The sequence below is a fragment of the Symphalangus syndactylus genome, chromosome 23 (genome assembly GCF_028878055.3).
Source record: "Symphalangus syndactylus isolate Jambi chromosome 23, NHGRI_mSymSyn1-v2.1_pri, whole genome shotgun sequence".
Classification (NCBI taxonomy): Eukaryota; Metazoa; Chordata; class Mammalia; order Primates; family Hylobatidae; genus Symphalangus; species Symphalangus syndactylus.
Window position 1 is genome coordinate 46,390,367 of NC_072445.2, and position 26,566 is coordinate 46,416,932.

General features: G+C 42.3%; 1 protein-coding gene across 4 annotated transcripts in view; it reads left to right on the forward strand.

Annotated features, from left to right (window-relative positions):
- The window catches only part of GPLD1 (glycosylphosphatidylinositol specific phospholipase D1), a 77,994-nt gene that overhangs the window by 17,495 nt on the left and 33,933 nt on the right, over positions 1-26,566 (forward strand). For 3 of the 4 annotated variants that reach the window (XM_063632711.1, XM_055262763.2, XM_063632710.1), the window contains 10 exons: positions 5,728-5,806; positions 9,378-9,475; positions 10,421-10,531; positions 11,958-12,006; positions 12,991-13,045; positions 17,962-18,069; positions 18,297-18,324; positions 18,417-18,556; positions 22,443-22,508; positions 25,885-26,005. In XM_063632711.1, the coding sequence (XP_063488781.1) occupies positions 5,728-5,806; positions 9,378-9,475; positions 10,421-10,531; positions 11,958-12,006; positions 12,991-13,045; positions 17,962-18,069; positions 18,297-18,324; positions 18,417-18,556; positions 22,443-22,508; positions 25,885-26,005 (855 nt within the window). Of the gene's footprint in view, positions 1-5,727; positions 5,807-9,377; positions 9,476-10,420; positions 10,532-11,957; positions 12,007-12,990; positions 13,046-17,961; positions 18,070-18,296; positions 18,325-18,416; positions 18,557-22,442; positions 22,509-25,884; positions 26,006-26,566 lie in introns of those variants that run through there. The other variant, XM_063632712.1, reaches the window with a different exon arrangement.

A 26,566-nucleotide genomic window follows, 5' to 3' on the forward strand; every position in this document is an offset into this window, starting at 1 on the left:
TGTTCCTTTGGGGAAGAGGCGTTCTGGTTTTTGGAATTTTCAGGCTTTTTGTGCTGGTTTCTCCCCATCTTTGTAGATTTATCTACCTTTGGTCTTTGATGTTGGTGACCTTGGATGGTGTCTGTCTCTAACAGTCAGGCCCCTCTGCTGCAGATCTGCTGGAGGTCCACTCCAGACCCTGTTTGCCTTGGTATCACCAATGGAGGCTGCAGAACAGCAAAGATTGCTGCCTATTCTTTCCTCTGGAAGCTTCATCTTACAGGGGCACCTGCCAGATGTCAGCCAGAGCTATCCTGTATGAGGTGTCTGTTGGCCCCTACTGGGAGGTGTATTCCAGTCAGGATACACAGGGGTCAGGGTCCCACTAGAGGAGGCAGTCTGACCCTTAGCAGAGCTTGAACGCTGTGCTGGGAGGTCCACTGCTCTCTTCAGAGCAGTCAGGTAGGGACGTTTAAGTCACTGAGGCTGTGCCCACAGCCACCCCTTCCCCCAGGTGCTCTGTCCCCAGGGATATGGGGGTTTTATCTATAAGTCCCTGGCTGGGGCTGCTGCCTTTTTTTCAGAGATGCCCTGCCCAGAGAGTGGTCTTGCCCTGTTACCCAGGCTGGAGTGCAGTGGCATGATCTCAGCTCACTGCAACCACCACCTCCTGGGTTCAAGCGATCCTCCCACCTCAGCCTCCTGAGTAGCTGGGACCACAGGTGCATGCCACCACACCCAGCTAATTTTTTTGCATTTTTGATAGAGACGAGGTTTCAGCATGTTGCTCAGGCTGTCTCGAACTCCTGAGCTCAAGTGATCTGCCCGTCTCAGCCTCCCAAAGTGCTGGGATTACAGATGTGAGCCAGAGCCACTGTACCCAGCCTTTATTCATTTTCATTTTTGTCAATTTGGTAGGTGGAAAATGGCTTTTGTTTTAGCTTTAATTGGCATCTTAATTTTTTTTTTATTTTTTATTTTTGAGACAGGGTCGGGCTCTGTCACCCAGGCTAGAGTGCAGTGGCATGATCTCGACTCACTGTAACTTCCACCTCCCAGGTTCAAGTGATCCTTTCAACTCAGCCTGGCAAGTAGCTGGGACTACAGACACACACCACCACACCAGGCCAATTTTTGTATTTTTTGTAGAGACGGTGTTTCACCATGTTGCTCAGGCCAGCCTCAAACTCCTGGACTCAAGCAATCCTTCCACCTTGGCCTCCCAAAGTGCTAGGATTACAGGCATGAGCCACCATGCCTGACCCGGCATTTTAATTATTAACTTATTAATGAGTTTAAATATATTTTCAATATTGGCCATTTCTATCATCCCCTCTGTGAACTGCCTGTCTTTTGCTAATTTTAGTATTACAATATTTATCCTTATTTTGACATGTAAGAATGGCTTATTTATATTCACCCTTAATGTAGCAAATAATTCTCTTGGTTATTTTTCTTTTAAATTTATTTTTGATTTTTTTTTTTTTTTACCATGCAGAAATGTTAAATTTTTGAGTAGTTAAATGCATCAATTTTTCTGTTATGGTTTCTACTTATAAATTATACTTAGAAAAATCATTCCAACTTCATGGTTATATAATTATTCACTTAGATTTTATCCTGTTAATTTTATGGCTTCATTTTTGACATTTAACCTTATAATTCATCTTGTATTTGTTTGGGTATAAAGCTTGACAGGGATCCAGTGACTTGTCATTGGTAATATTAATTTCAAGTCAGTGTCACCTAGGGCAGTGGTCCCCAAGTTTTTTGACGCCAGGGACTCGTTTCGTGGAAGACAATTTTCCTATGGATGGAGTTGGGGGTGGGGGGTAAATGGTTGCAGAATGAAACTGCTTCACCTCAGATCATCAGGCATTAGATTCTCCTAAGGAGCGTGCACCCTAGATCCCTAGCATGTGCAGTTCCCAATACGATTCACATTTCTCTGAGAATCTAATGCCACTGCTGCTGTGACAGGAGGTGGAGCTCGGGCGGTAATGCTTGCTTACCCACTGCTCACCTCCCACTGTGTGGCCCCATTCCTAACAGGTCACAGACTGGTACCAGTTCATGGCCTGGGGGTTGGGGACCCCTGATGTAGGGTAAACATGGATTTGCCCATGCAGTGATGGTGTACTCATTGTTACGGGGTTGTGACATCACCATTTGTTGACTACTCCATTCATTATTCATCTATTAGACATTAAGTTATATGTATGCTTGGCCGGGCGCGGTGGCTCACTCCTGTAATCCCAGCACTTTGGGAGGCTGAGGCAGGCGGATCATGAGGTCAGGAGATCGAGACCATCCTGGCTAACATGGTGAAACCCCATCTCTCCTAAAAATACAAAAAATTAGCCGGGCGTGGTGGTGGGCGCCTGTAGTCCCAGCTACTTGGGAGGCTGAGGCAGGAGAATGGCGTGAACCTGGGAGGCGGAGCTTGCAGTGAGCAGAGATCGCACCACTGCACTCCAGCCTGGGCGACAGAGTGAGATTCCGTCTCAAAAAAACAAATAGTTATATGTATGCTTAACTCTGTTTCTGTATTTTTTTTTTTTTTTTTTTTTTTGAGATGGAGTCTTGCTCTGTCACCCAGGCTGGAGTGCAGTGGTGTGATCTCGGCTCACTGCAACCTCCACCTCCCAGATTCAAGCGATTATCCTGCGTCAGCCTCCTGGTAGCTGGGAATACAGGCATGCACCACCATGCCTGGCTAATTCTTATATTTTCAGTAGGGTCACCATTTCACCATGTTTCCCAGGCTGGTCTCAAACTCCTGACCTCAAGTGATCCACCCGCCTCAGCCTCCCAACATGCTGGGATAATAGGGGTGAGCCACTGCACCTGGCCTTTCTGTACTCTTTATTCTATTTCACTCGTCTGTTTCTTTTGGTTTCAGTATCATACTATTTTTGTTTCTGTAGCTTAAAATATGTATATTTTAAGACTGGAATGCAGTGGCATGATCTCAGCTCACTGCAACCTCCACCTCCCAGGCTCAAACTATTCTTGTGACTCAGCCTCCTGAGTAGCTGAGATTACAGGCGGGCACCACCATGCCCCACTGATTTTCGTATTTTCAGTAGAGTCAAAGTTTCACTATGTTTCCTAGGCTGGTCTTAAACTCCTGACCTCGAGTGATCCGCCCGCCTCCGCCTCCCAAAGTGCTGGGATAACAGGCGTGAGCCGCTGCGCACACCCTTTCTGTATTCTTCTGTTTCATTGATCTGTTCCTTTTGGTTTCAGTATCATACTATTTTTGTTTCTATAGCTTAAAAATATATATTTTTTTGAGATAGGGTCTCACTCTGTCACCCAGGCTGGAGTGCACTGGTGTGATCATGGCTCACTGCATCCTCAACCTCCTAGATTCAAGTGATCCTCCCACCTCAACCTCCCAAGTAGCTGCACCACCATGTTTGGCTAATTTTTAAATTTTTTGTAGAAACAGGGTCTTGCCATGTCACCCAGGCTGGTCTTGAACTCCTGGGTTGAAGAGATCTGCTGGCCTCAGCCTCCCAAAGTGCTGGAGTTTGCTCTTTGGCATAATTTTCAAAATTTACTTCAGATTATTTTATCACATTAAAGAACATACCTATCTCACTGGGAGATGCAGATTCAACAAGTCTTAATACATATAAGGAGCTTAGAACAGTGACTGGTTAAGTAAATAGCCAGTAAAGTTAATTACTATTTTTAAGTGACAAAAGTCCAACTCAAGGTATCTTTTGGAAAAAAGTGGACTTGATTGGTTCATGTAACTGATATCTGCAGTGTGGAACTGGGCCCAGAGCTCTAGATGGTTTCTGTATCTCTCCACGTGGAGGATGCTGACAGCCTAGGACTCAGCGTCAGAATTCAGCAGCCACAAGGGGAAGAGGGCATCTTCCCAGAGCTCTAGCAGAGAAGTCTCAGGGAAGGTGTGAACGGAACTAGCTTTGCTCAAAGGTCCATTTCTGAGCCAAACTCTGTGGTGAGGGTGGGCATGCTGGCCACAGCATTCTGGTCAGCCCCACCTGAGGGGTGTGGAATGGACTCTCCTCAGGAGAGGGTGATTCTGCCTCTAGAAGGAGGAGAATGGGATACTGGTTAGAAAAACAAAACCTAAAACTAGATGATACTGTCTTTCTTTGTTGTGTTTTAATTTCTTGAAGTACTTCTTTGTTGCCTCTATATACGGTCCACATTATTAGTAAGCTCTTATTTAAAAAAAAAAAAAAAAGGGTGGGATATTGCCAAACTTTTACTTTGCCCAGTGTGTCCATCAGAGTTCATTTGCAGGTAATGGAAACCCCTCTGCTAGTTTAGGCAAGGAAAGGATTAATATCAGGAATTAGAGAATTCACTGCTTACAAACTGTGGGAACTGCAGGAGCAGGGCCTAGGCCAGGTGTCCAGAAAGGGCTTCCAAAATAATGCATGGAACTGGCCTGTCAAGGACCTGCTACTTGTGCCATTGACAGGCAGTCACTGCCCCATTTGCTAGCTACAAATTCAACTGTCTCACACACGGTTTGTAAAATAAGAAGCCACCACCTCACCTATTGGTTCTGGGACCTCATCACCACCTCAGGCACCTGCCTTGCTGACAATATGGTTGTCCCGTACTCTGCCCATAAACACATGGGAAGCCAGAGCTGCAACACGAGGGGCTGTGCTACCTCTGCTGTGGAAAAACCAAATGCTTCCATGGTAGCCGAGGGCTCCATGGTGGAGGCTGGGCCATATCAGACTGTGAGCTGAGACAGCCTGGGAAATGTAGTCTGTGTTTTCTAGCCTATAGCATGCAGCTAGACATCCCATAAGGGACTCGGAATGGAAGGAAGTGAGCCAGTTGACCAAGCAAGAACATTTAGAAGAAAACCGCTACCATCTACTTTCACATCATTTTAAAAGGGAAAGGACTTTGTTTTAGCCCTCCCAAAACACGAAGGACGTCATCTTACACTAAAGCACAGGTAGCAACTATAAACTGATATGCACATATGTGCATGCGCGTTTGTGTGTGTGCGTACGTTTGTGTGCCTGTTTTTCTCTTTTCACTGTGAGTCACTGAAAACTTTATAAAAACCAGCTCTGGGCCAGGTATGGTGGCTCATGCCTGTAATCCCAGCACATTGGGAGGCTGAGATGGGTGGATCACCTGAGGTCAGGAGTTTGAGACCAGCCTGGCCAACACGACGAAACCCCATCTCTACTAAAAATACAAAAATTAGCGGGGCATGGTGGCGCATGCTTGTAATCCCAGCTACTCAGGAGGCTGAGGCAGGAGAATCGCTTGAACCTGGGAGGTTGCAGTGAGCTGAGATTGCGCCACTGCACTCCAGCCTGGGTGACAAGAGCAAAACTCCATCTCAAAACACAAACAAACAACAACAGCAACAAAAACAACAGCTCAGGGTTAGTAAAACAACCTTAAGGCCTCAGAGAAATCCTGCTTTACTGGGTTGACAGAGAAAATGAAAGAAGATGAAATTTAAACAAGTGTTTTCTGCTATTTCTAAATTAGCCTCTCTGTGTTTGGTAGGGAAGAATCTGAAGTTATATGTTGTTGTGTTTTGTCTTGGATGATGTGTGAATTTTAATCATTTATTTACTTTATGCCTGCTTTCCTTCCTTCCTTTTTCCCTTTCATTCCATCTATACCCCCATAGTTCTAGCATCTCATCACAGGAAATTGGTGGGGCCTGTACTCCCCAGGCTGTTGACTCCTGCCCCTTAATCTCTGTATTTTCCTGCTCTGCAGCTGTTACTAGAACACCAGGATGCATATCAGGCTGGAACCGTGTTTCCTGATTGTTTTTACCCTAGCATCTGCAAAGGAGGTAAGATGAAAGTTTGCAGACTGAATGAAGTCACTTTTACTTGGTTAATAGGGATAGCTATGACTTTAAAAATATATATATGTGTGTGTACTATATATTTTTAATTGCGCAGTATATTTTCCATTATTGTTGAGAACAATTTGTTTCCCAACAATATTGTTGGTTAATGACTTAGTTTACATAGTTGCATTTTCCATTTAGCTATAACTGACCTGGTTAAGCATAGAAATACTGAAAATTTTTTTTGGTGAAAACCTAAGTGACATGATAGAAGACATTTTGCAAGAGATCAAAAGGTCTGGGTTTGTGTTCCTTCTATATTAGCATGTGACGTTAGAAAAGTCACTTATCCACAGAATCTCAATTTTCATGTCTTGGCAAAGATAATGCCTGCCCTGCCTAGACTGGATTGTCCTTGGCATTAATGCACAGTATTTTGTCAAGCGTTACACAAATCTCAGATACTATTATCTGTAAGAGTCAAAGAAAGAGGAAAGAAACATGAAAAGCAGCTTAACAGTCAAAAACAGATTTATTTTGGAGAAGTAAACCTGAGAGAGGCTTCTGGCCGATTTCGGTCAGGAATGCTCTCTCTTACAGACTAAGAGTATTTATTGGTGAGAGAGCTTGGAATGTTTCTGTGTGGGGGAGAAGTTTATGGTGGGATTGGAATGTCTCTAGTTGGAGGGGAGGTTATCTTGGGGTTGACATCTCTCCGGCTGGAGGGGAGGTTATCTTGGGGCTCGCACATCTCTGGTTGGGGAGGGGTTTGGAATGTTTCTGATTGGAGATGTTATCTGTGATTTATGGTTATGCTGACTGTACCCATTAGGCCGATGTCCTTTGGATTTAGGCAATTTTTGGTCAAGGTGAACTTAAAATGGCAGTTCTTGTCCAAGATGGCAATGCTCCTGCTCTGTCATTATCAGTGAACTAGTCTCATGAGTCGTATCAGTCAGAGCCCCAGCAGGACCCAGAAGTCACACTCAAACTAAGTAATTGGAGAGGAGCTTAGTAAGGGCACCATTTTCAAAGATATGGACAGGAGGCGAGGAATTGCAAAAGATAGTTCAGGGGAGGAGGAGATTACTGGAACTGTGGAGAGAGAGAGCTGCATGAAGAGGACCACTTGATGAGAGCTGGACCTTCAGCTAAGGGGCACAGCCAGCCCACTCTGACCCCACAGAAGGGGAGCTGGGAGAATACATACCCCAATTTCTGTGTCTTCTTTTTCTCTGATCTGTCAGTTCTCTTTATTGGCCAAATCCAACCCAACCAAAGCCAGAGGGCCACGAAGCCAGTTGAAGCAGGTGACCTCAGAGTCACCCTACAAGGTAGAGAAGGATGGGGAGTGGGTCTGGAAGGACAAGTGGAGGCCCCCAGCACACTGGGTCCTTGTATAAACTGCTTCTGGGGTCTTGGGTCATCTGCTATTATCCCATTCCTTTAATTCAGTGATGTCTTTGGGACTGAAATGAACTATATGGGGCTAATCACTCCTGCAGTTAGAATCCAAGACAGCTAGCTTTTGCATTTCTCATATTTATAAGGAGTTTTGTTCTGTTTCCCTCTTAGTCTGTTAACTATCATTTCTCAATCCTATTATTTTGCCTGCATGTTATAGTTCTCCTTTCTAACCTATCATTTCTAATTTCGCACTTCCCAAACTGTATTCATGGGACCTCTACTGTCCCTTGATAGCTTCTACAAAAAAGAAAGAAGAAAGGATATTTTTGTCCATTCAATTTGAGAAACATTGCTTAACGTACGCCATTTTTAGAGACAGACAAAACCCACACTAGTCAAGGTTCTGAGGAGAGTGGAAAAGGAATGTAAAGTATTTACCTAGCATTTTCCATTTTTTTCTGCAGCAATAAATACTCTTGTGTGATGAAAAGATTGGGACTGGTATATGACTAGTTACAGGGAATTTGCATACAAATTCCACTTATTCCACTTAGGTTTTTGTGCATTTTTCCACATCTTACCTTGTCTCATACATACCTAATTCAACTATAGTTTTCCTTTTCTTATTTGGTGATGATTCACTTTCGTTGCATCTTTCCAAAGCACTTAGCTTTCTTAGATACTTAGTTGCCAAAGAAAAAACAACTTTTTTTTTTAAGTTATTTTTATATTTTTTAGAGACAGGGTCTTGCTCTGTTTCCCAGGCTGGGGTGCAGTGGTGCAATCACAGCCATTACAGCCTCAAACTCCTGGCCTCAAGCGACCCTCCTGCCTCAGCCTTCTGAATGACTGAGACCATAGGTGTGTACCACCATACCTGGCTAATTTTTTATTTTATTTTTAAATTTTTGTAGAGATGGGGTCTTGATATGTTGCCCAGGCTAGTCTCAAACTCCTGGCCTCAGGGGGTCCTCCTGCTTCAGCCTCCCAAAGTGCTAGGATTACAGGCATGCACTACAGCACCCAGCAAAACTCTTCATTTGTATTAGTTTACCTAATATTGAATTAGCCTTTATAATTACAATAACAAGGACATCTGATTTAAACAGGATTAGAAGTGGGTCTGATTGACCCTTTGTGAGCTATGGTATAGACAGGTAAGTTCAAGTCTCTGGGCAGTGGCTTGCCAGCTGTCAGCATCTAGCGTGCCCTGGGGGACTTTCTTTTGCTTCTAATCTGTTGGATTTAGAGGGATCAGAAAGCTTCAGTTAATCTGGCAATTTGTTTAAGTTGTTCAAAAGAGCTACTGCCATATTTAATTCTGGAGTTTTACTGTATTCTGGAGAACAAGAATTGTTTAAAGCTTTATCTCTAGGAAAACTGTGGGAGAAAATCAAATGTCTTGGTTCTAACTTCTTTGAAAATCATTTTGAAAAAAACCAATGGTTTAAAACTGGTTCAGCAATTTTTACTTTAGGAACGGCATAGAAAAATTGAACTGAGGGATCTGAACTCTGCAGTTTTGCTTTTATTTACCCTTGTAACATTTGGCACTCCATGAGGCATTCGTGGCTCTTGGAGGTTTAGCACAGAGGCCAGTTCTGTCTTTCCTACCCCTCTTGTGGGAATAAAGAGCAACATGGGACACGCACTGGCCCACTCAAACGATGCATGCATAAAATGCTCACTGGGGCCCATGCCATTTTGCAACAATTATTATAAAATCAAATGCTTGAAAGCATATGAAATATCTGCTTTTATTTCTTTTACTCTTAAGGAGGCTGACTGTGAGGGACAAGGAAGATACTTTTTAAAACCCCAACAAATAAAAACAAAGTGCAACTTGTTTCCTTAGCTTTAGGGCACAGAAATGGAAACACGTCTAGCCTCTATTCTAACCAGGTAGGCAGGCTCGCGATAGTGTGAGCCAGTTTAGGCTCCGTCCCTCTTACTGTAGGGCTCTTTTTAGTCATCAGGCAGATGGTACCATGCCTATTCCAAAATCTCAGCTGGCTCTTCTGTTTTAGGGGCTTCTTTTGAATGTCGACAGAAGAAACTGAGGGGCATGGAGGGAAAGAGGAGAAGGGACACAGCAGCGCAGCAGGTGGTGGTGGAAGATTTGATTGAGACTCTCCAATCCAGAGCCCTGCTTTTGTTTTGTCAGGAAAATTCCATGATGTATCTGAGAGCACTCACTGGACTCCGTTTCTTAATGCAAGCGTTCATTATATCCGAGAGAACTATCCCCTTCCCTGGGAGAAGGTAGGCATGGTCCTCTAATCCTTAAAATATTTAGCACCAAACCTGCCATGTACTGTTTTTGTACCCGCATTGACCCCGTTTGTACCACTCTAAGGGCTGCCCACCATTCCACCTTCAGTGTCATGCACATTGCTTGGACATAGTAGATGGCTAGCTAATACTTGAATTACATATAAACACAGTTTGGGATATATCACTTCATCATTTTGCTTCAATAGTAATTAATCTGAAAGCACTTCCAACACATCATAAAACGTTTCCAAAAGTCCTTATGGTTTTGTGTGTGTGTGTGGTTTTTTTTGTTTGTTTTTGTTTTTTCAGACAGAGTTTTGCTCTGTCACGCAGGCTGGAGTGCAGTGGCACGATCTCAGCTCACTGCAAGCTCCACCTCCCGGGTTCATGCCATTCTCCTGCCTCAGCCTCCCAAGTAACTGGGACTACAGGCGCCCACCACCACGCCCGGCTAATTTTGTTTTTTTGTATTTTTTGTAGAGACGGGGTTTCACCATGTTAGCCAGGATGGTCTTGATCTCCTGACCCGGTGATCCACCCGCATAGGCCTCCCAAAGTGCTGGGATTACAGGCGTGAGCCACTGCGCCCGGCCTGTGTGTGGTTTTTTCTTTTTTCTTTTTTTTTTGAGACAAAGTCTTGCTCTGTCGCCCAGGCTGGAGTGCAGTGGCGCAATTTCAGCTCACTGCAACCTCCGCCTCCCGGGTTCAAGCAATTCTTGTGTCTCAGCCTCCTGAGTAGCTGGGCTTACGGGCGTGAGCCACTGCACCCGGCCTGTGTGTGGTTTCTAATAACTAGAAACTGCAATATACTTGCCTGAAATTTTTTGTTAAGTCTCAGTAACATAAATGAATTTATATTTATTAAAACTTTTAATAGGATTGTTATTATAAAATCACCCAAACACACATGACTCTAATTTGCTTGTTTGGCAGGACACAGAGAAACTGGTAGCTTTCTTGTTTGGAATTACTTCTCACATGGTGGCAGATGTCAGCTGGCATAGTCTGGGCATTGAACAAGGATTCCTTAGGACCATGGGAGCTGTGAGTACATCCCTTTATGGGGAATGACTTTATGGGAGTGATACTGTCACACCTAAGATCAAAACCTGACCGTTTTAAAAGAAAGGAAAATGTTAGGTTATTCAGACTTCTGCCCAAAGCAGTGTTTGGTTAGAGTCCCATCTTTTCCAATTTGTTCCTTTTTTTTTGAGATGAAGTCTCGCTCTGTTGCCAGGTTGGAAAGCAGTGGCTCAAACGCGCGATCTTGGCTCACTGTGACCTCTGACTCCCTGGTTCAAGTGATTCTCCTGCCTCAGCCTCCCGAGTAGCTGGGATTACAGGCACGCGCCACCATGCTCAGCTAATTTTTATGTTTTTAGTAGAGACGGGCTCTCACCATGTTGACCAGGATGGTCTCGATCTCCTGACCTCGTGATCTGCCTGCCTTGGTCTCCCAAAGTGCTAGGATAACAGGCATAAGCCACCGCGCCCGGCCCAATTCATTCCTTTTATTCTTCTTGCCAACTGGATAGATTCATCCACAAGAGCAGAGTGGCTAGTGTTTACTGAAAACAGTAATAGATGTGATGTTTTGTTTTAGTCACAAAAATATTTGATAAATCTTATGCTTTATTCAAGCTGTATATCTTAAGAAGGATATGAATACCTGCCACTTGGTTCTATTTAAAAGTAATACTTTATTGGACTTTTTCTCTTTCTTTTTAACTTTCTATATGAAAATGCCATGTCCTCAAACTGAAAATTGTGATCTTACCTGATGACTTAGCCTCTGGAAGGCCCCCTGCTCCTTAAATTTTATGTTAATTACATTCTGTTAGAAGTTTCAACTTCAACTCAGAGATTTTTATATATACCCTATAAGGCAGAGTTGTCTGTAGTAGCTTTATTACCAGACATATGTATCCAACTCAGCTGCATATATATGTGTGTGTGTGTGTGTGTGTGTGTGTGTGTGTGTGTGTGTGTGGTTTTTTTTTTTTTTTTTTTTTTTGAGATGGAGTTTCACCCTTGTTGCCTAGGTTGGAGTGCAGTGGTGCAATCTTGGCTCACTGCAACCTCTGCCTCCTGGGTGCAAGTGATTCTCCTGCCTCCAGCCAAGTAGCTGGGATTACCAGAACCCGCCACCATGCCTGGCCAATTTTTTGTATTTTTAGTAGAGATGGGGTTTCACTATGTTGGCCAGGCTGGTCTCGAACTCCTGACCTCAGGTGATCCACCTGCCTCAACCTCCCGAAGTGCTGGGATTACAGGTGTGAGCCACCATGCCCTGCCTTTTTATTATTATTTTTTACTAATAAAATGTTAGTGTGAAAATTGAGTCTCTTTATTATGCATCCTCAGCAGTTCATTGAGTTAGCTGTCATCTCCCACCACTTGCTTGATTGTGGAAGTAAGAGTTAGGGCTACAATTTGTAATACACACCAGATGGTTCTCTTTCTTTCTCAGATTGATTTTCACGGCTCCTATTCAGAGGCTCATTCGGCTGGTGATTTTGGTACTGTTTATTTACATTTGCTAAATTTTCTCGTGGTATAGTTCACTTATAATGACATCACTACTGTGCTTTAAATATGTGTGTCTTTAATATTTTGCTGGTTGCATGTATTTTCTATTTAATGTTGCAGTTCATTTAGAGATGTACCTCACTTAACATAGAGATGTATTTCTAAAAACTTGTGTCTATATGTATTTTTTTGTTAAAAAATTCTATATTTTGTTGTTGACATGTCATAATTTTAGAAAAACTTTACTTATACATTGGGTTAAAATTCATTAGCTAGTGTCTCCTACTCTCATACTTTAGCTTTAAACTAGTAAACTCCACCTTTTGCCTGTAGTAGTAAATTACTTTTAAATATTTAAACTAGGTGGTGAATGGTTTTTATTAAACCCTTATGGTCAGTATTTCCTTAAAGTAAAACAAAAAACACCTTTGGTTATATGGCCAGTTTTTCTTAATTTATATGTTTCACTAAGATTTTTAAAAGGTAATTTTTTCTTTAAAAAAAAAAAAAAAAAAAAAAAAAAGGGCGGCCGGGCGTGGTGGCTCACACCTGTAATCCCAGCACTTTGGGAGGCCAAGGCGGGTGGATCACCTGAGGTCAGGAGTTCAAGACCAGCCTGGCCAGCATGGTGAAACCCCACCTGTACTAAAAATACAAAAATTAGCTGGGCGTGGTGGCGCATGCCTGTAATCCCAGCTACTAGGGAGGCTGAGACAGGAGAATTGCTTGAACCCAGGAGGTGGAGGTTTCAGTGAGCCGAGATCACGCCATTGCACTCCAGCCTGGGCAATAAGAGCAAAACTCTGTCTAAAAAAAAAAAAAAAAAAAAAGGCATGCCTTTACCTAAAACAATGAACAAAAACATGTAACAATGTTGAAAAATTAATAATCTGACTTGTCAGACCTCATGTTGAAAGATGCATGCTATGTTTATCACTAATCCACCAAATGTCAATATTTTTCTCATACCCTAGGAGGAGATGTGTTGAGCCAGTTTGAATTTAATTTTAATTACCTTGCACGACGCTGGTAAGAGCAATGTACATTTAAATATGTGGTATCTAAGTGGCAATTAGAGCCTTGACTTTTTTTTTTTTTTAGAAAATATAACTGACAATATAATTAGAAGTCTTCTGCACTGGTAAATTTTGAAAAGTAAAATTGCATATTAGCATAGTCTAAGTAGATTCTTTGAAAAATTGAATTCTGCTCAATTTTGAATGGAGTGGAGTTGCCATGTCATAGTTTACTTTTTCAAAATGATCATCTTAACTTATGCTCCCATTAGCTTTGTATAATCATTCTGCTTCTTCTGCATTCTCCAATACTTGGTATTGTCCATCTGTTAAAATTTTTCAGCCTGTTTGCATGTAATGGTATCTCATTAAGGTTGCAGTTTGAATTTCCCAGATTACTAATGAGGTCACACTTTCCTTCTATTTTATGGATCATTTGTGTTTGATTTTAAGTGAAAACTTTTTTCAGTTTTCAGTCTATTTTTCTGTTGGGTTGTTTATCCTTTTTATTTATTTGTGAGTATTTATATATTCTGGCTTCTACTCTCCTGTCAGTTTGTCACTTAGTTATTACAAATGTCTTTCACAGTTTGTGTTATGTCTTTTCACTTATTTTATTGTGTATCTTGACAGACAGGATTTGTTAATATTCCTGTAGTTGAATATATCAGTTTTTCCTTTGTAATCTGTACTTCTGATGTCTTATTTAAGAAATCCGTTCTTAGCTAGGTGTGGTGGCACAGCATCTGTAGTCCCAGCTACTTGGGAGGCTGAGGTGGGAGAATCACTTGAGCACAGGAGTTTGAGGCTTCAGTGAGCTAGGATCGTGCCTCTGCACCCCAGCCTGGGCAACAGAGTGAGATCCTGTCTCTTAAATAGAAAGAAAACCTTTCTACCCTGAGGGCAAATGGTTATTCTCTTACATAGACTTCTAAAGCTTTTATAGTTTTATATCTTAGCTTTATGTCTTTGATTTAACTGGAGTTAATTTTCTGTATGTTCTGAGATGTAAATCTGATTTTATTTTTTCCTCTGGAGGTAATGGATTGTCCCAGAATGATTTATCAATAGTCTCCCCTTTCCTTACTGATCTACAATACCTTCTCTGTTTTTGGTTTTCTTTTTCTTTCTGTCTTTCTTTTTTTTTTTTTGAGACAGTCTAACTCTGTTGCTCAGGCTGGAGTGCAGTGGTGTGTGATCTTGGGTCACTGCAAACACCAACTTCCAGGCCCAAGTGATCCTCCCACCTCAGCCTCCACCTGGCTAATTTTTTAATGTTTTGTAAGAGATGAGGTCTTGCCATGTTGCCCAGGCTGGTCTCGAACTCCTGGGCTCAAGTGATCTGCCCACCTTGGCCTCCCAAGTGTTGGGATTATAGGTGTGAGCCACTGCACCCCCTTTGGGTTATAAATTAAAATGTTATGTATATGTATGGGTCAGTTTCTGGGCTTTCTGATATGTCCTTTTGGTCCCTGAACAATACTGATTATTTTAATTGCTGTAGCTTTGTAATAAGTCTTGGGATCTGTTAGGGCGGATCTTATAACTAGTCCTTCTTTTTCTTCAAAAGTACCTTGCCTATTCTTTGCCTTTGTTCTTTCAAATAAGATTTAGGCTCAAGTTGTCATGTTCCAAGAAAAACTTTGCAGGAATTTTGATTAAGTGTTTATTGAATCTAGAGATTAATTGGAAAATTAACAATTTTGAAATACTGAGGCCAGGCACGGTGGCTCATGCCTGTAATCCCAGCACTTTGGGAGGGCGAGGCAGGTGAATTGCCTGAGGTCAGGAGTTCGAGATCAGCCTGGCCAACATGGTTAAACCCTGTCTCTACTAAAAATACAAAAGTTAGCCTGGTATGATGGCACGTGCCTGTAATCCCAGCAACTTGGGAGGCTGAGGTAGGAGAATCACTTGAACCTGGGAGGTGGTTGCAGTGAGCTGAGATCATGCCATTGCACCCCAGCCTGAGAGATGAGAGCAAAACTTCATCTCAAAAAAGAAAAAAGGAAAAATTTACCATTCAAATAAAAAGATTTGTAAGTTATAAGTAAGATAACATCACTACTTATTTCTTTACTTTTTATCAGGTTTATCTACTGATTATTAAGAGAGAAATTAGTTTTAAAAATCTCCCGCGTTAGGGTAGATTTTTCAATTTCTTGTAGTTCTGTCAAAGTTTGCTTTGCTATCTAGATTTTGAAGATATGTTTTTAGTTACGTTCAATTTCAAAAGGATATCTTGTGAATTGAGCTTTTTATCGTGAGGCAGTATCCCTCTTTATCTCTAATAATAGTTGCTGCATTAAAGTCTCCTTTATCAGATGTGACTGGAGTTATACTGGTCATGTTTGGTGATATTCCATGGTGCTAGAATAAGTAGGCTCAAGTTAAGAACTGCCGAGATCATGCCACTGCGCTCTAGCTTGGGCGACAGAGACTCCAGCTCCATCTCAAAAAAACAACAAAAAAAACCGTCCAGGTTCCGAACCTAACGTGTAGGGTGTGGCACACGTTCTCAGGGCAAAAGCTGGTTGTCCCATTTGCTTACCTCCCAGGGTTTTTTCTTTCTGGTTGCTTTTGGCCTTTGAAAAATTTCTGCTGTCCTGCTAGCTTGGTGATTAATTTAAAAAAATATTTTTTGTTATTTTGTGTGACCTTTTAAGCTATTTTTATTGGGAATGCCATTCCAGCACTCTTATAAAAAATGAGTCCATTGTTTCTTTCTTTTACCTACTAAAAGAAACCTACTAAAGTTAGATTTTATTGGTTGTGATTTTTATCTTGTTTATTCTGAGGATTTTTAAATTAAAAGATGATTGAGTATAAATCTGATTTTTAAGTGCTGCTCTTTGCAACTGAAATAACTAATATTTGTGAACCAAAAGCCTGATTTAGAATTCTTTTCATTGCTTTATACTGTAAACCAAGAAGTATCTGAGACAAGTCTCAATCAACTTAGGAAGTTTGTTTTGCCAAGATTAAGGACACACCCATGGCACAGCCTCAGGAGGTCCGGATGACAACATGTGTCCAAGGCTGTTGGAGCACATCTTGGTTATCTGTACATTTTAGGGAGACATGGGACATCAGTCAATATATGTGAAATGGCTATTGGCCAGTTAGCTCAGTTGTGGTGCTAATGACACCAGGGTCGTGGGTTCAGTCCCCTTACAGGCCAGTTGTTTTGGCCAGGCATGGTGGCACGTGCCTATAGTCTCAGCTGCTTGGGAGGCTGAGGCAGGAGAATTGCTTGAACTTGGAAGGCGGAGGTTGCAGTGAACCGAGATCGCACCACTGCACCCCAGCCTGAGTGACCGAGTGAGACTCCATCTGAAAAAAAAAAAAAAAAAAAAGAAAAAACGTAAAATGTCCATTGGTTCAGTCCAGAAAGATGGGACAACTCGAAGCGAGGAGGAGGCTTCCAGGTCATAGGTAAATACGAGACATTCTTCCAAATTTCCAATTAGCCTTTCACTGAATATGCAATTTACAGGAATAGTGTCACTTATGCTGTAGTCTGGTTTAGTGAAACAATTAGGCAAAGGAAACAATCAGATATACATTTGTATCAGGTGAGCAGAGGGTTGATTTTGAGTTCTATCTGTCCTTTGCCCACATGAATTTCCTTGTGGGCAAATTGTGAGGGAGGTATGTAGCTTTTAATCTTTGTAGCAATCTCACTTAGAAATAGATTGGGTGGGCCGGGTGCAGTGGCTCACGCCTGTAATCCCAGCACTTTGGGAGGCCGAGGCAGGTGGATCACCTGAGGTTGAGAGTTCGAGACCAGCCTGACTAACATGGAGAAACCCCCATGTCTACTAAAAATACAAAATTAGCCGGGCATGGTGGCACATGCCTGTAATCCCAGCTACTCGGGAGGCTGAGGCAGGAGAATTGCTTGAACCCGGGAGGTGGAGGTTGCAGTGAACGGAGATGCCACCATTGCACTCCAGCCTGGGCAACAAGTGCGAAGCTCCGTCTCCAAAAACAAACAAACAAAACAAAACAAAAAAACAAAAAAAACCACACACAGAGAAATAGATTGGGAGGCAGGTTTGCCCTACACAATTCCCAGCTTGACTTTTCCCTTTAGTGATTTTGGGGTTCTGAGATGTATTTTCCTTTCACGATACTTTTATACTTCGTTATACTTTTTTTTTTTTTTTTTTTTTTGGAGATGAGTCTCGCTCTGTCACCCACGCTGGAGTGCAGTGGCGTGATCTCGGCTCACTGCAAGCTCCGCCTCCCAGGTTCACACCATTCTCCTATCTCAGCCTCTCCAAGTAGGTGGGACTACAGGCGCCCGCCACCACGCCAGGCTAATTTTTTGTATTTTTAGTAGAGACGGGGTTTCACCGTGGTCTCGATCTCCTGAACTCGTGATCTGCCCACCTCGGCCTCCCAAAGTACTGGGATTACAAGTGTGAGCCACCGCGCCCGGCCCTTTGTTATACTTTTTTGTGTACTTTATATACTCTGAAATTAAGATGTCAGGGTGAGGAGACATTTTTATAATAGTGTTTTTAAAATAATCCTTTTCAATTCAACTTGAAACAATGGAAATACTTTAAATTACTTCTTGAACTCTGAATTCACAAAATTAACCACTCCTTTTGTACATTATAGTTAGTTTCCAATCTGAGTATACCTACATAAATGTTTGATTAAGTTACCAGTTGTTTGCTCTGCATCATTGGGCCAATTATTTAACTTTCCTGTGCCTTAATCGTTTCTTCTTATGTAAAATGGGCATATGATAGTACTAACCACCTGAGGTCATTGCTAGGATTAAATAACTAGTGCATGTAAAGACTTTTACATGGTGCCTGGCACAAAATAATCACAGAATAACTGGTAGCTGCTGCTGCTGCTGTTACTATTTTCAGCTTCAGAATCAAAACAACTCTTACTTTCTGCATTTTTCAGGTATGTGCCAGTCAAAGATCTACTGGGAATTTATGAGAAACTGTATGGTCGAAAAGTCATCACCGAAAATGTAATTGTTGATTGTTCACATATCCAGTTCTTAGAAATGTAAGTGTAACTCAGAGGACAATTTGCAACTGATTTTGCTGTGACTTCCTTCGCACAGTTTTTATGTTTTTGTTTCCTGAGACCGGATTTCAGATTTATGGATTCTGCTTATTCAAAGGCAGTTGTGTGACAGTGGCAAAGGGTGGATGAAACTTTTTCTTCATTATTTGCTTCATTTCTCTGTTAGAAACTGCAACTCACAGCCAAAATTATCGTTTATGTTGCAGGTATGGTGAGATGCTAGCTGTTTCCAAGGTAAAGGCTTCATTCTTCCAAATCTTAAAGGATTATAAAGATACCAGGAATAGCACCATATTCATTTTATTTTTTCTTTCTCTCTGCCATAGTTATATCCCACTTACTCTACAAAGTCCCCGTTTTTGGTGGAGCAATTCCAAGAGTATTTTCTTGGAGGACTGGATGATATGGCGTTTTGGTCCACTAATATTTACCATCTAACAAGCTTCATGTTGGAGAATGGGACCAGGTGAACTCATACTGCATTTCTATTACCAATCACTCCCTGCCTTTTTACCCCATCCCCCAACATAACTCTCAGGTTTTTCAACTGATCACATAAAAACAAAACAAAACAATCTCATGAAGTGCTTTCCTAACCTGTTCAAAGAGGGAAAGAATGGAAACTCAGTGATCTTATAAACTCAACTGGTTCCCATCCAGTTGGCTTGGTTGATGCTGCTTGTGTTTTAGAAATAGAGAGACAGTTATTGCAATATTTGGGGTCTGTGAGAAATGGCTCAGCCAGGCAGGAATCAGCCTCCACAGGTGGTGCTCCATTTGTTTCTTTCTTTTTATTTTGAGGCAGAGTCTTGCTGTGTTGCTCAGGCTGGAAGTATAGTGGCACGATCTCGGCTTCACTGCAACCTCTGCCTCCCAGGTTCAAGGGAGTCTCATGCCTCAGCCTCCCAATCAGCTGGGACTACAGGTGTGCACCACCATCCCTGGCTAATTTTTTTGTATTTTTAGTAGAGATGGGGTTTCGCCATATCGACCAGGCTGGCCTCAAACTCCTGACCTCAAGTGATCCACCTACCTGGGCCTCCCAAAGTGCTGGGATTACAGGCGTGAGCCACTGCACCTAGCCTCCATCTGTTTCTTCTGGGAAAACCCATGCTGGGGGCTGGAGTGCCAGGTCTCCGCAGGTCCCAGAGTGGCTGTGTTCTTGCTGTGGTGACACACCTCTCCACCCTGACTACACTCTCAGGGTTTGAGGGTGTCAAAGGATACCTCACCTAATACTAAAAAAACAGAAGCAAGCAGAGCCATAGCTACATGCCCCGACACACACTCCAACATAAAATAAGAAATAAATGCATTTGTAAAACATTCTGTTGAAATTTGACATCTAGCCCAGATGGGACAGCTGCTGAACCTCCAGTTCCTTTTCTTCTCCTAAGCATGCTCAGGACAAGTATTAATCAGAAACTCAGCCCAAATATAGATAAGGTAGACTGTGATTGTCCCCACTTCTAGCTGTAGTAGATCATTAGACTCTCACAGAGCCTTACACTACCCCTAGATCAGAGGGAGCCAAGGCTCTTCTGATAACCCGTTTCTTTCTTTTTCTTTTCTTTTTTTTTTTAAGGGCACATGTGTTTTTTTTGTTTTTGAGATGGGGTCTTGTTCTGTCATCCAGGCTGGAGTGCAGTGGCATCATCTCAGCTCACTACAACCTCCACCTCCTGGGCTCAAGTGATTCTTGTGCCTCAGCCTCGAGTACCTGGGACCACAGGCTCATACCACTGCGCCAGGCTAATTGTTTGTATTTTTGGTAGAGACGGGGTTTTACCATGTTGCCCAGGCTGGTCTCCACCTCCTGAGATCCAAGTGATCCACCCGCCTCAGACTCCCAAAGTGCTGGGATTACAGGCATGAGCCACCACGCCTGGCTGGAAAACCCATTTCTTTTTTCTCTGTTCTTTCCTTTTTTTTTTTTTTTTTTTTTTGAGACAGAGTCTTGCTTTGTCACCCAGGCTGGAGTGCAATGGTGCGATCTCAGCTCACTGCAACCTCCACCTCCCGGGTTCAAGCGATTCTCCTGCCTCAGCCTCCCGAGTAGTTGTGACTACAGGCACGCACCACCACACCCGGCTAATTTTTGTATTTTTAGTAGAGACAGAGTTTTGCCATGTTGGTTGGCCAGGCTGGTCTCGATCTCCTGACCTCAAGTGATCCACCCCACCTCTGTCTCCCAAAGTGCTGAGGTTACAGGCGTGAGCCACCACACCTGGCCCAGAGAACCCATTTCTGATCATACTGTTGGACATGCAGCCTCTCCCCATTACTGACCTGAACCGGGTTGAGATGTGGGTGTGGCTAGGAAGCATGGGGCAGCCCCTGAATCAGGGAAAGGGCAGAGTGGGAAGCTTAGGCTGTACCACTAGCAGTGGGAAAGAGGGTTCTCTGGGTGGGACCTGTGCCTGGGAGACTGTTCCAGGTCAGGATCATAGCAGAGTTGGCTGTTTATAAGTTGGAATGGCCTACAGAATGTAGGTGTAGAATATTATACTGGGTGATGTTGCTTTACCTTATAAACATTTGCTAGTATCCAAACAGTGTTAACCATAATTATATATTGTGTTGATTTGAAACAAAATTCCCTTTGATGACAAATTCGACCTTAGCTTGGTGCATAATAAACATGTTTTTAACACTCAGTGAGTAACAATTTGGCAGGGATAGAAATCTCATATGAATGCCACTTTTAATAGTGAAATAAACCTCAACTAAAATCCCCAAGCTCCCCTGTGACGTGGGTTTTTAGGTGCATACTGCCGTGGTCGTACAGAATTTAAGAGATGTGCCACTCACTACTGAGTTATCTGGAACAAGTTGTTAAACCTTCCAAAATCTTATTTCCTCACCTATAAAATTGGGACAGCAATACTATTTTTATTATAGGATTTTTGTGAGGAGTAAATTAGATCAGTCATGTAAAGAGTTTAGCATAGAGTAAGCACTTACTAAGTATTGGTTACTATTATTATTATTAGAAGGAAGCAAAGTTTGTATTGGAAGGACTCATAACATATGGGCATGTTTGAGTGATTGACCTGCACTTATTTGTTTTATATAATCCAAACTGGAAAACATTTTTTGGTGTTCATTTTGGGTTTGGTTCTCCAAATAGCTAAGGAAAGATGTATAGCTGGACCTTATTCTTTCATTAGGAAAAGATAATTGAGAAAGAACATATTTCTTGTCTCTTGATCCCTGTCCCAATTTACCAAGGTATAAAATTCCATGAGTTGATTGCTTCTTTGCATACATATACAAAGAAAGATTCATCAGAATTTATGAAAATTTATGGGAAATTCAGAGAAGTCTCCAAAAAGAGACAACACAAAAAAATTCATAACAGAAAGGAAAACATAAATATGTTCATAGTAACAGGCATTTCCCAGCTTACTAAGACAGGTTATCTTCCAAAGCTCACTTATGTTATTTGGTATATTTTCCTTAAAAAAGCAATGACGTAGTGGTAGTTACCTTGCCGAGAAACTACTCACCTCAAACTCTATTTGAAAATATAGTGCTAATGCTGTAAGGCTGCCTTCTGCATCCTGTGGTGGAGAAGAAAAGGTTCAAAGAGAGAACCTTTTCCTCAGCTCAAACCTGGCCAGAGAAATGTTTTGGTAGAAAGAGTTTGCCTTTAGCTTTTTCCGACCTCCTTTTTGGAATTCGTTTTTCAGCAACTAATTTTCTTCACCCCTACACTCCACATTACTTTTGTATTACCCCAGCCTCCCTCAGTGACCTCCATACAAATCTTAAGATAGTCTTCATTCCAGAGTACTCTTCTTATATCAATACCTGCTTCCTCAATGCTTCTGTTCAGTGTTGGGGGAAAGCCTCTAATGGGAAGAGTTTATCTCTTACGTTCTCAGAGGCTTTTTCACTTGTAAAAGGGGATCCTTCATTAGCTATTTAATTATTGAAATGATGGAATTTTTTTTAAAGAAATGAAATTGAGAAATTCAGACACATATAGGCATAAATGTGTATAATTGGGCAGAAGGTGACATAATTGGGAACCAGTTTTGATTACAGTCTCAAATTCTGAGACATTTCATGTTAGCATGGAACAGCTCAGCAGGTGGAGCGGGGAGGGAAGAGGAAGGCTGAGTCTGGGGTGACTGGCAGCGTGGGGCTGCCTGGATTACCGTGATAGTGACAGCCGTCAGCCTACCCACCCTGTCTGGGAGAACATGGGCTCTTAATTGGTCCTGTATGGCTAGATAATGAACACTTTAAGCCTTTGGGAGATGATTGAAGCTCACTACCGATTCTCAGTAAAATTCATGCTTGTGAATAAGTGGACAAATGCCTAACTCATTTGACTGTTTCCTCAGTGACTGCAACCTACCTGAGAATCCTCTGTTCATTGCATGTGGCGGCCAGCAAAACCACACCCAGGGGTAAGTGGATTCCAAAATTGTTCATAGGAAAAGTACATCTCACCTGGAGGAGATGCCCTATAGAGGTTGAGAACATGGGATCTGTTGAGAGACAGCTGTAGGTTCAAATTCTAGATTTGTCACTTGCAGCTGTCTGATTTTTAAACAAGCTGCTTGATTTTTGGAGCTATAGCTTCCTCCTTTTGCAAAATGGAAAACACATGAACACTCCCAGAATTGTGGTGTGGATGACATGCAATGGTGGATGCAAAGCAATTAGCACATGTTGAGTTGCTCATTAAATGGCTGGGCACAGTGGCTCATACCTGTAATCCTAGCACTCTGGGAGGCTGAGGCAGGAGGATCCCTTAAGTCCAGGAGTTCAGGACCAGCCTCAGCAACATAGTGAGACCCCTATATCTACAAGAAATGAACAAAATTAGCCGGGTATGATGGTGTGTGCCTGTAGTCCCAGCTACTTGGGAGGCTGAGGCGGGAGGATTGCTTGAGTCTAGGAGTTCGAGGCTGCAGTGAGTTGAGATCAGGCCAGTACACTCCAGTCTAGGCAACAGAGTGAGATCCTGTCTCAAAAAAAGAAAAAATAAATGTAGTTAGTATTATTATAACTATCAATATTATTGTCTTACTCATAAACTTTACCCAGAAAATGAAAATTTATTTATCGATGAGACAGTGTCGGGAGAAGCCCTCAGTGGTCAGGGCCAGAGGCCTGGTTTGTATTTTAAGAAATGACATTTTCTGCTGGAGTCAGGTACCAACCAACAGTCATTTATGCATTCATTTAATAGGTTATTAATATTACAAATATGTGTATATTAATAAAATATAACAAAATAACACAAATAATACATTATCATTTATTAATCAGTAGGTGCCAGGAACTGGTTCAGGCACTAGAGATATCATTGTGAACAAGACAGAAACAGTTCCAGCTCTCAGGTATATGGCCTGGCAGGTAGATGGGCACTAAACAAGTAATCGTGGACATTATTAAGTGTTAGAAAGAAAAAATGCAAGGTGCTTTGGGGATTTGCAAGCATCCTGGCCTAGGCACAGGAGAGTTCTCCTTGAAGAAGTGATGGCTTAACAGATATTTAAATGTCAGGAATTAAAAATGCAGGGCGCTCTGGGGATTTGCAACACCGCGTCCTGGCCCTGGGCACAAAAGAGCTCTCCTTGAAGAAGTGATGCCTTAACTGAGATGTTTAAGGATGATCTAGAGTGAGATACTCAAACATAGAGTATTGCCATGAAAGGTGCTGAGAGGAATGATCTTAGCACTTTGGAAGAATGAAAATTACACAACAAGGGTTCAGTGAAGTCCTCATTGTTTGTTGTATTTGAATTGGGTAACTTTTTTTTTTTCTTCCTAGCAAACCATCCCTTCAACATACTTTTGTTGTTTTTTAATCACATTGAGCACCTTTTGATTAGTATTGGGGAATCTGCCCCAATATTGACGTAGGTTCTTTTCTATTTTCCTTAAGCGTCGGCCAGCTTGAGAAATAAAGGGACAGAGTACAAAAGAGAGAAATGTTAAAGCTGGGCATCCAGGGGAGACATCACGTGTCAGTATGTTCCGTGATGCCCCACAAGCTGCAAAAACCAGCAAGTTTTTATTAGGGATTTTCAAAGGGGGAGGGAGTGTGTGAATAGGTGTGGGTCACAGACATCAAGTACTTTACAAGGTAATAGAATATCACAAGGCAAATGGAGGCAGGGCAAGATCACAGGACCACAGGACCCGGGCTAAATTAAAATTGCTAATGAAGTTTCAGGCACCATTGTCATTGATAACATCTTATCAGGAGACAGGGTTTTGAGAGCAACCGGTCTGACCAAAATTATTAGACAGGAATTTCCTCTTCCTAATAAGCCTGGGAGCGCTATGGGAGACTGGGGTCTATTTCACCCCTACAGTCTTGACCGTAAGAGACAGGCATGCCCAGGGGGGCCAGTTCAGAGACCCACCCCCAGGTGCATATTCTCTTTCCCAGGGATGTTCCTTGCTGAGAAAAAGAATTCAGTGATATTTCTCCCATTTGCTTTTGAAAGAAGAGAAATATGGCTCTGTTCCACCCGGCTCACCTGCGGTCAGAGTTTAAGGTTATCTCTCTTATTCCCTGAACAATTGCTGTTATCCTGTTCTTTTTTTCAAGGTGCCCAGATTTCATAGTGCTCAAACACACATGCTGTACAATTTGTGCAGTTAATGCAATTATCACATAGTCCTGAGGTGACATACATCTTCCTCAGCTGACAGGATTAAGAGATTAAAGTAAAGACAGGCATAGGAAATCACAAGGGTATTGATTGGGGAAGTGATAAGTGTCCATGAAATCTTCACAATTTATGTTTAGAGATTGCAGTAAAGACAGGCATAAGAAATTATAAAAGTATTAATTTGGGGAACTAATAAATGTCCATGAAATCGTCACAATCCACATTCTTCTGCCATGGCTTCAGCAGGTCCCTCTGTTTGGGGTCCCTGACTTCCTGCAACAGATTAGGCTTGCAATCTTTCTTGGGGTTGCCAGAACCCTGACACTAGTTGTTGTCGTGCCCAGGGCCCCGTCACTTACAGCTGTTGTCCACTCCCTACTTCAGTCATTTCTGAAGCCTCTCTAGCTCCCTGAGTCATCTGCTTTGTGGCTGGTTGACATATTTGAAAGTGAAAATGTATTTTTATCATATAATTAATTCTAGCATGTCTTTGAAGATAAATCAGTATGCTGGCTGGGCGCGATGGCTTATGCCTGTAATTCCAGCACTTTAGGAGGCCGAGGCAGGTGGATCACCTGAGCTCAGGAGTTCGAGCCCAGCCTGGCCAACATAGTGAAACCCCATCTCTACTAAAAATACAAAAAAATTAGCTGAGTGTGGTGGTGCATGCCTGTAGTTCCAGGCTACTCAGGAGGCTGAGACAAGAGAATTGCTTGAACCCAGGAGGCGAAGGTTGCAATGAGCCGAGATCGTGCCACTGCAGTCCAGCCTGGGTGACAGAGCAAGACTCTATCTCAAAAAAAAAAAAAGTATGCCTGCATACCAGTTTCCCCACCAGCTGATACCTGTTTCTAAATTTTTTCATAATCTGGAAAGAATTGAAGCCTTTTACTCCTACCATAGAGCTCTGATATTATAGGAAATATGTTTTATAAGGATAGGCTTTTAAGCCTTAGAAATGTGTTTACTAAAAGATTTTTGTGAAATGAAGATTTTTCTAAAACTTTGTTTTCTGTGTTGCTCCTTCAGCCTTCTGACGTTAAAATTTTGTAGTCTTTTAACCTGTGATAAACATGACTATATTCTTCAACTCAGTTTTACAGGGGGTTGTTTTCTCAGTCGTAACCAGTTTATTCCTCTTTCTCTTCAACAGCTCGAAAATGCAGAAAAACGATTTTCACAGAAATTTGACTACATCCCTAACTGAAAGTGTTGACAGGAATATAAACTATACTGAAAGAGGAGTGTTCTTTAGTGTAAATTCCTGGACCCCGGTAAGAGTTTTCTGCTGTAAGTTGAGAAAGAGGAATGCTGCTTCTTGAGATATCTTGTTTCGCTGAGTCCCTGGGTACTTATTTGTCCATTGAAATTTACCTGTGGTGGGATGTGGTGACTGGGAGGCTGAGTTGAGAGGATCCCTTGAGTCCAGGAGTTTGAGACCTGTCTGGGCAACATAGCAAGACCTTGTCTCTATAAAAAATAAATAAATTAACTGGGTGTGATGGCTGTGCCTGTTGTCACAGCTACTTGGGAGGCTAAGGCAGGAGGATTGCTCGAGCCCAGGAATTCGAGGCTACAGTGAGCTATGATCATGCCAGTGCACTCCAGCCTGGGCCTAAGCATGTGCCAGGCCAGCAAATACTCTTGGCATCCATATGTGGTTTGTTCTGGAGATGCCCTGAGTCTGCACCTCAGTGGTCTCTGTCAAGTCAAGATGACCCTGGGCACCCAGGCCAGTCCTTCTTTGGACTTAGTCCCAAAGGCGTTCACAATGTTGAAGGCTCACTGTGCATAGCCCCAGTGAAGTTATCTATTAAGTGAAGACACTCTACTGG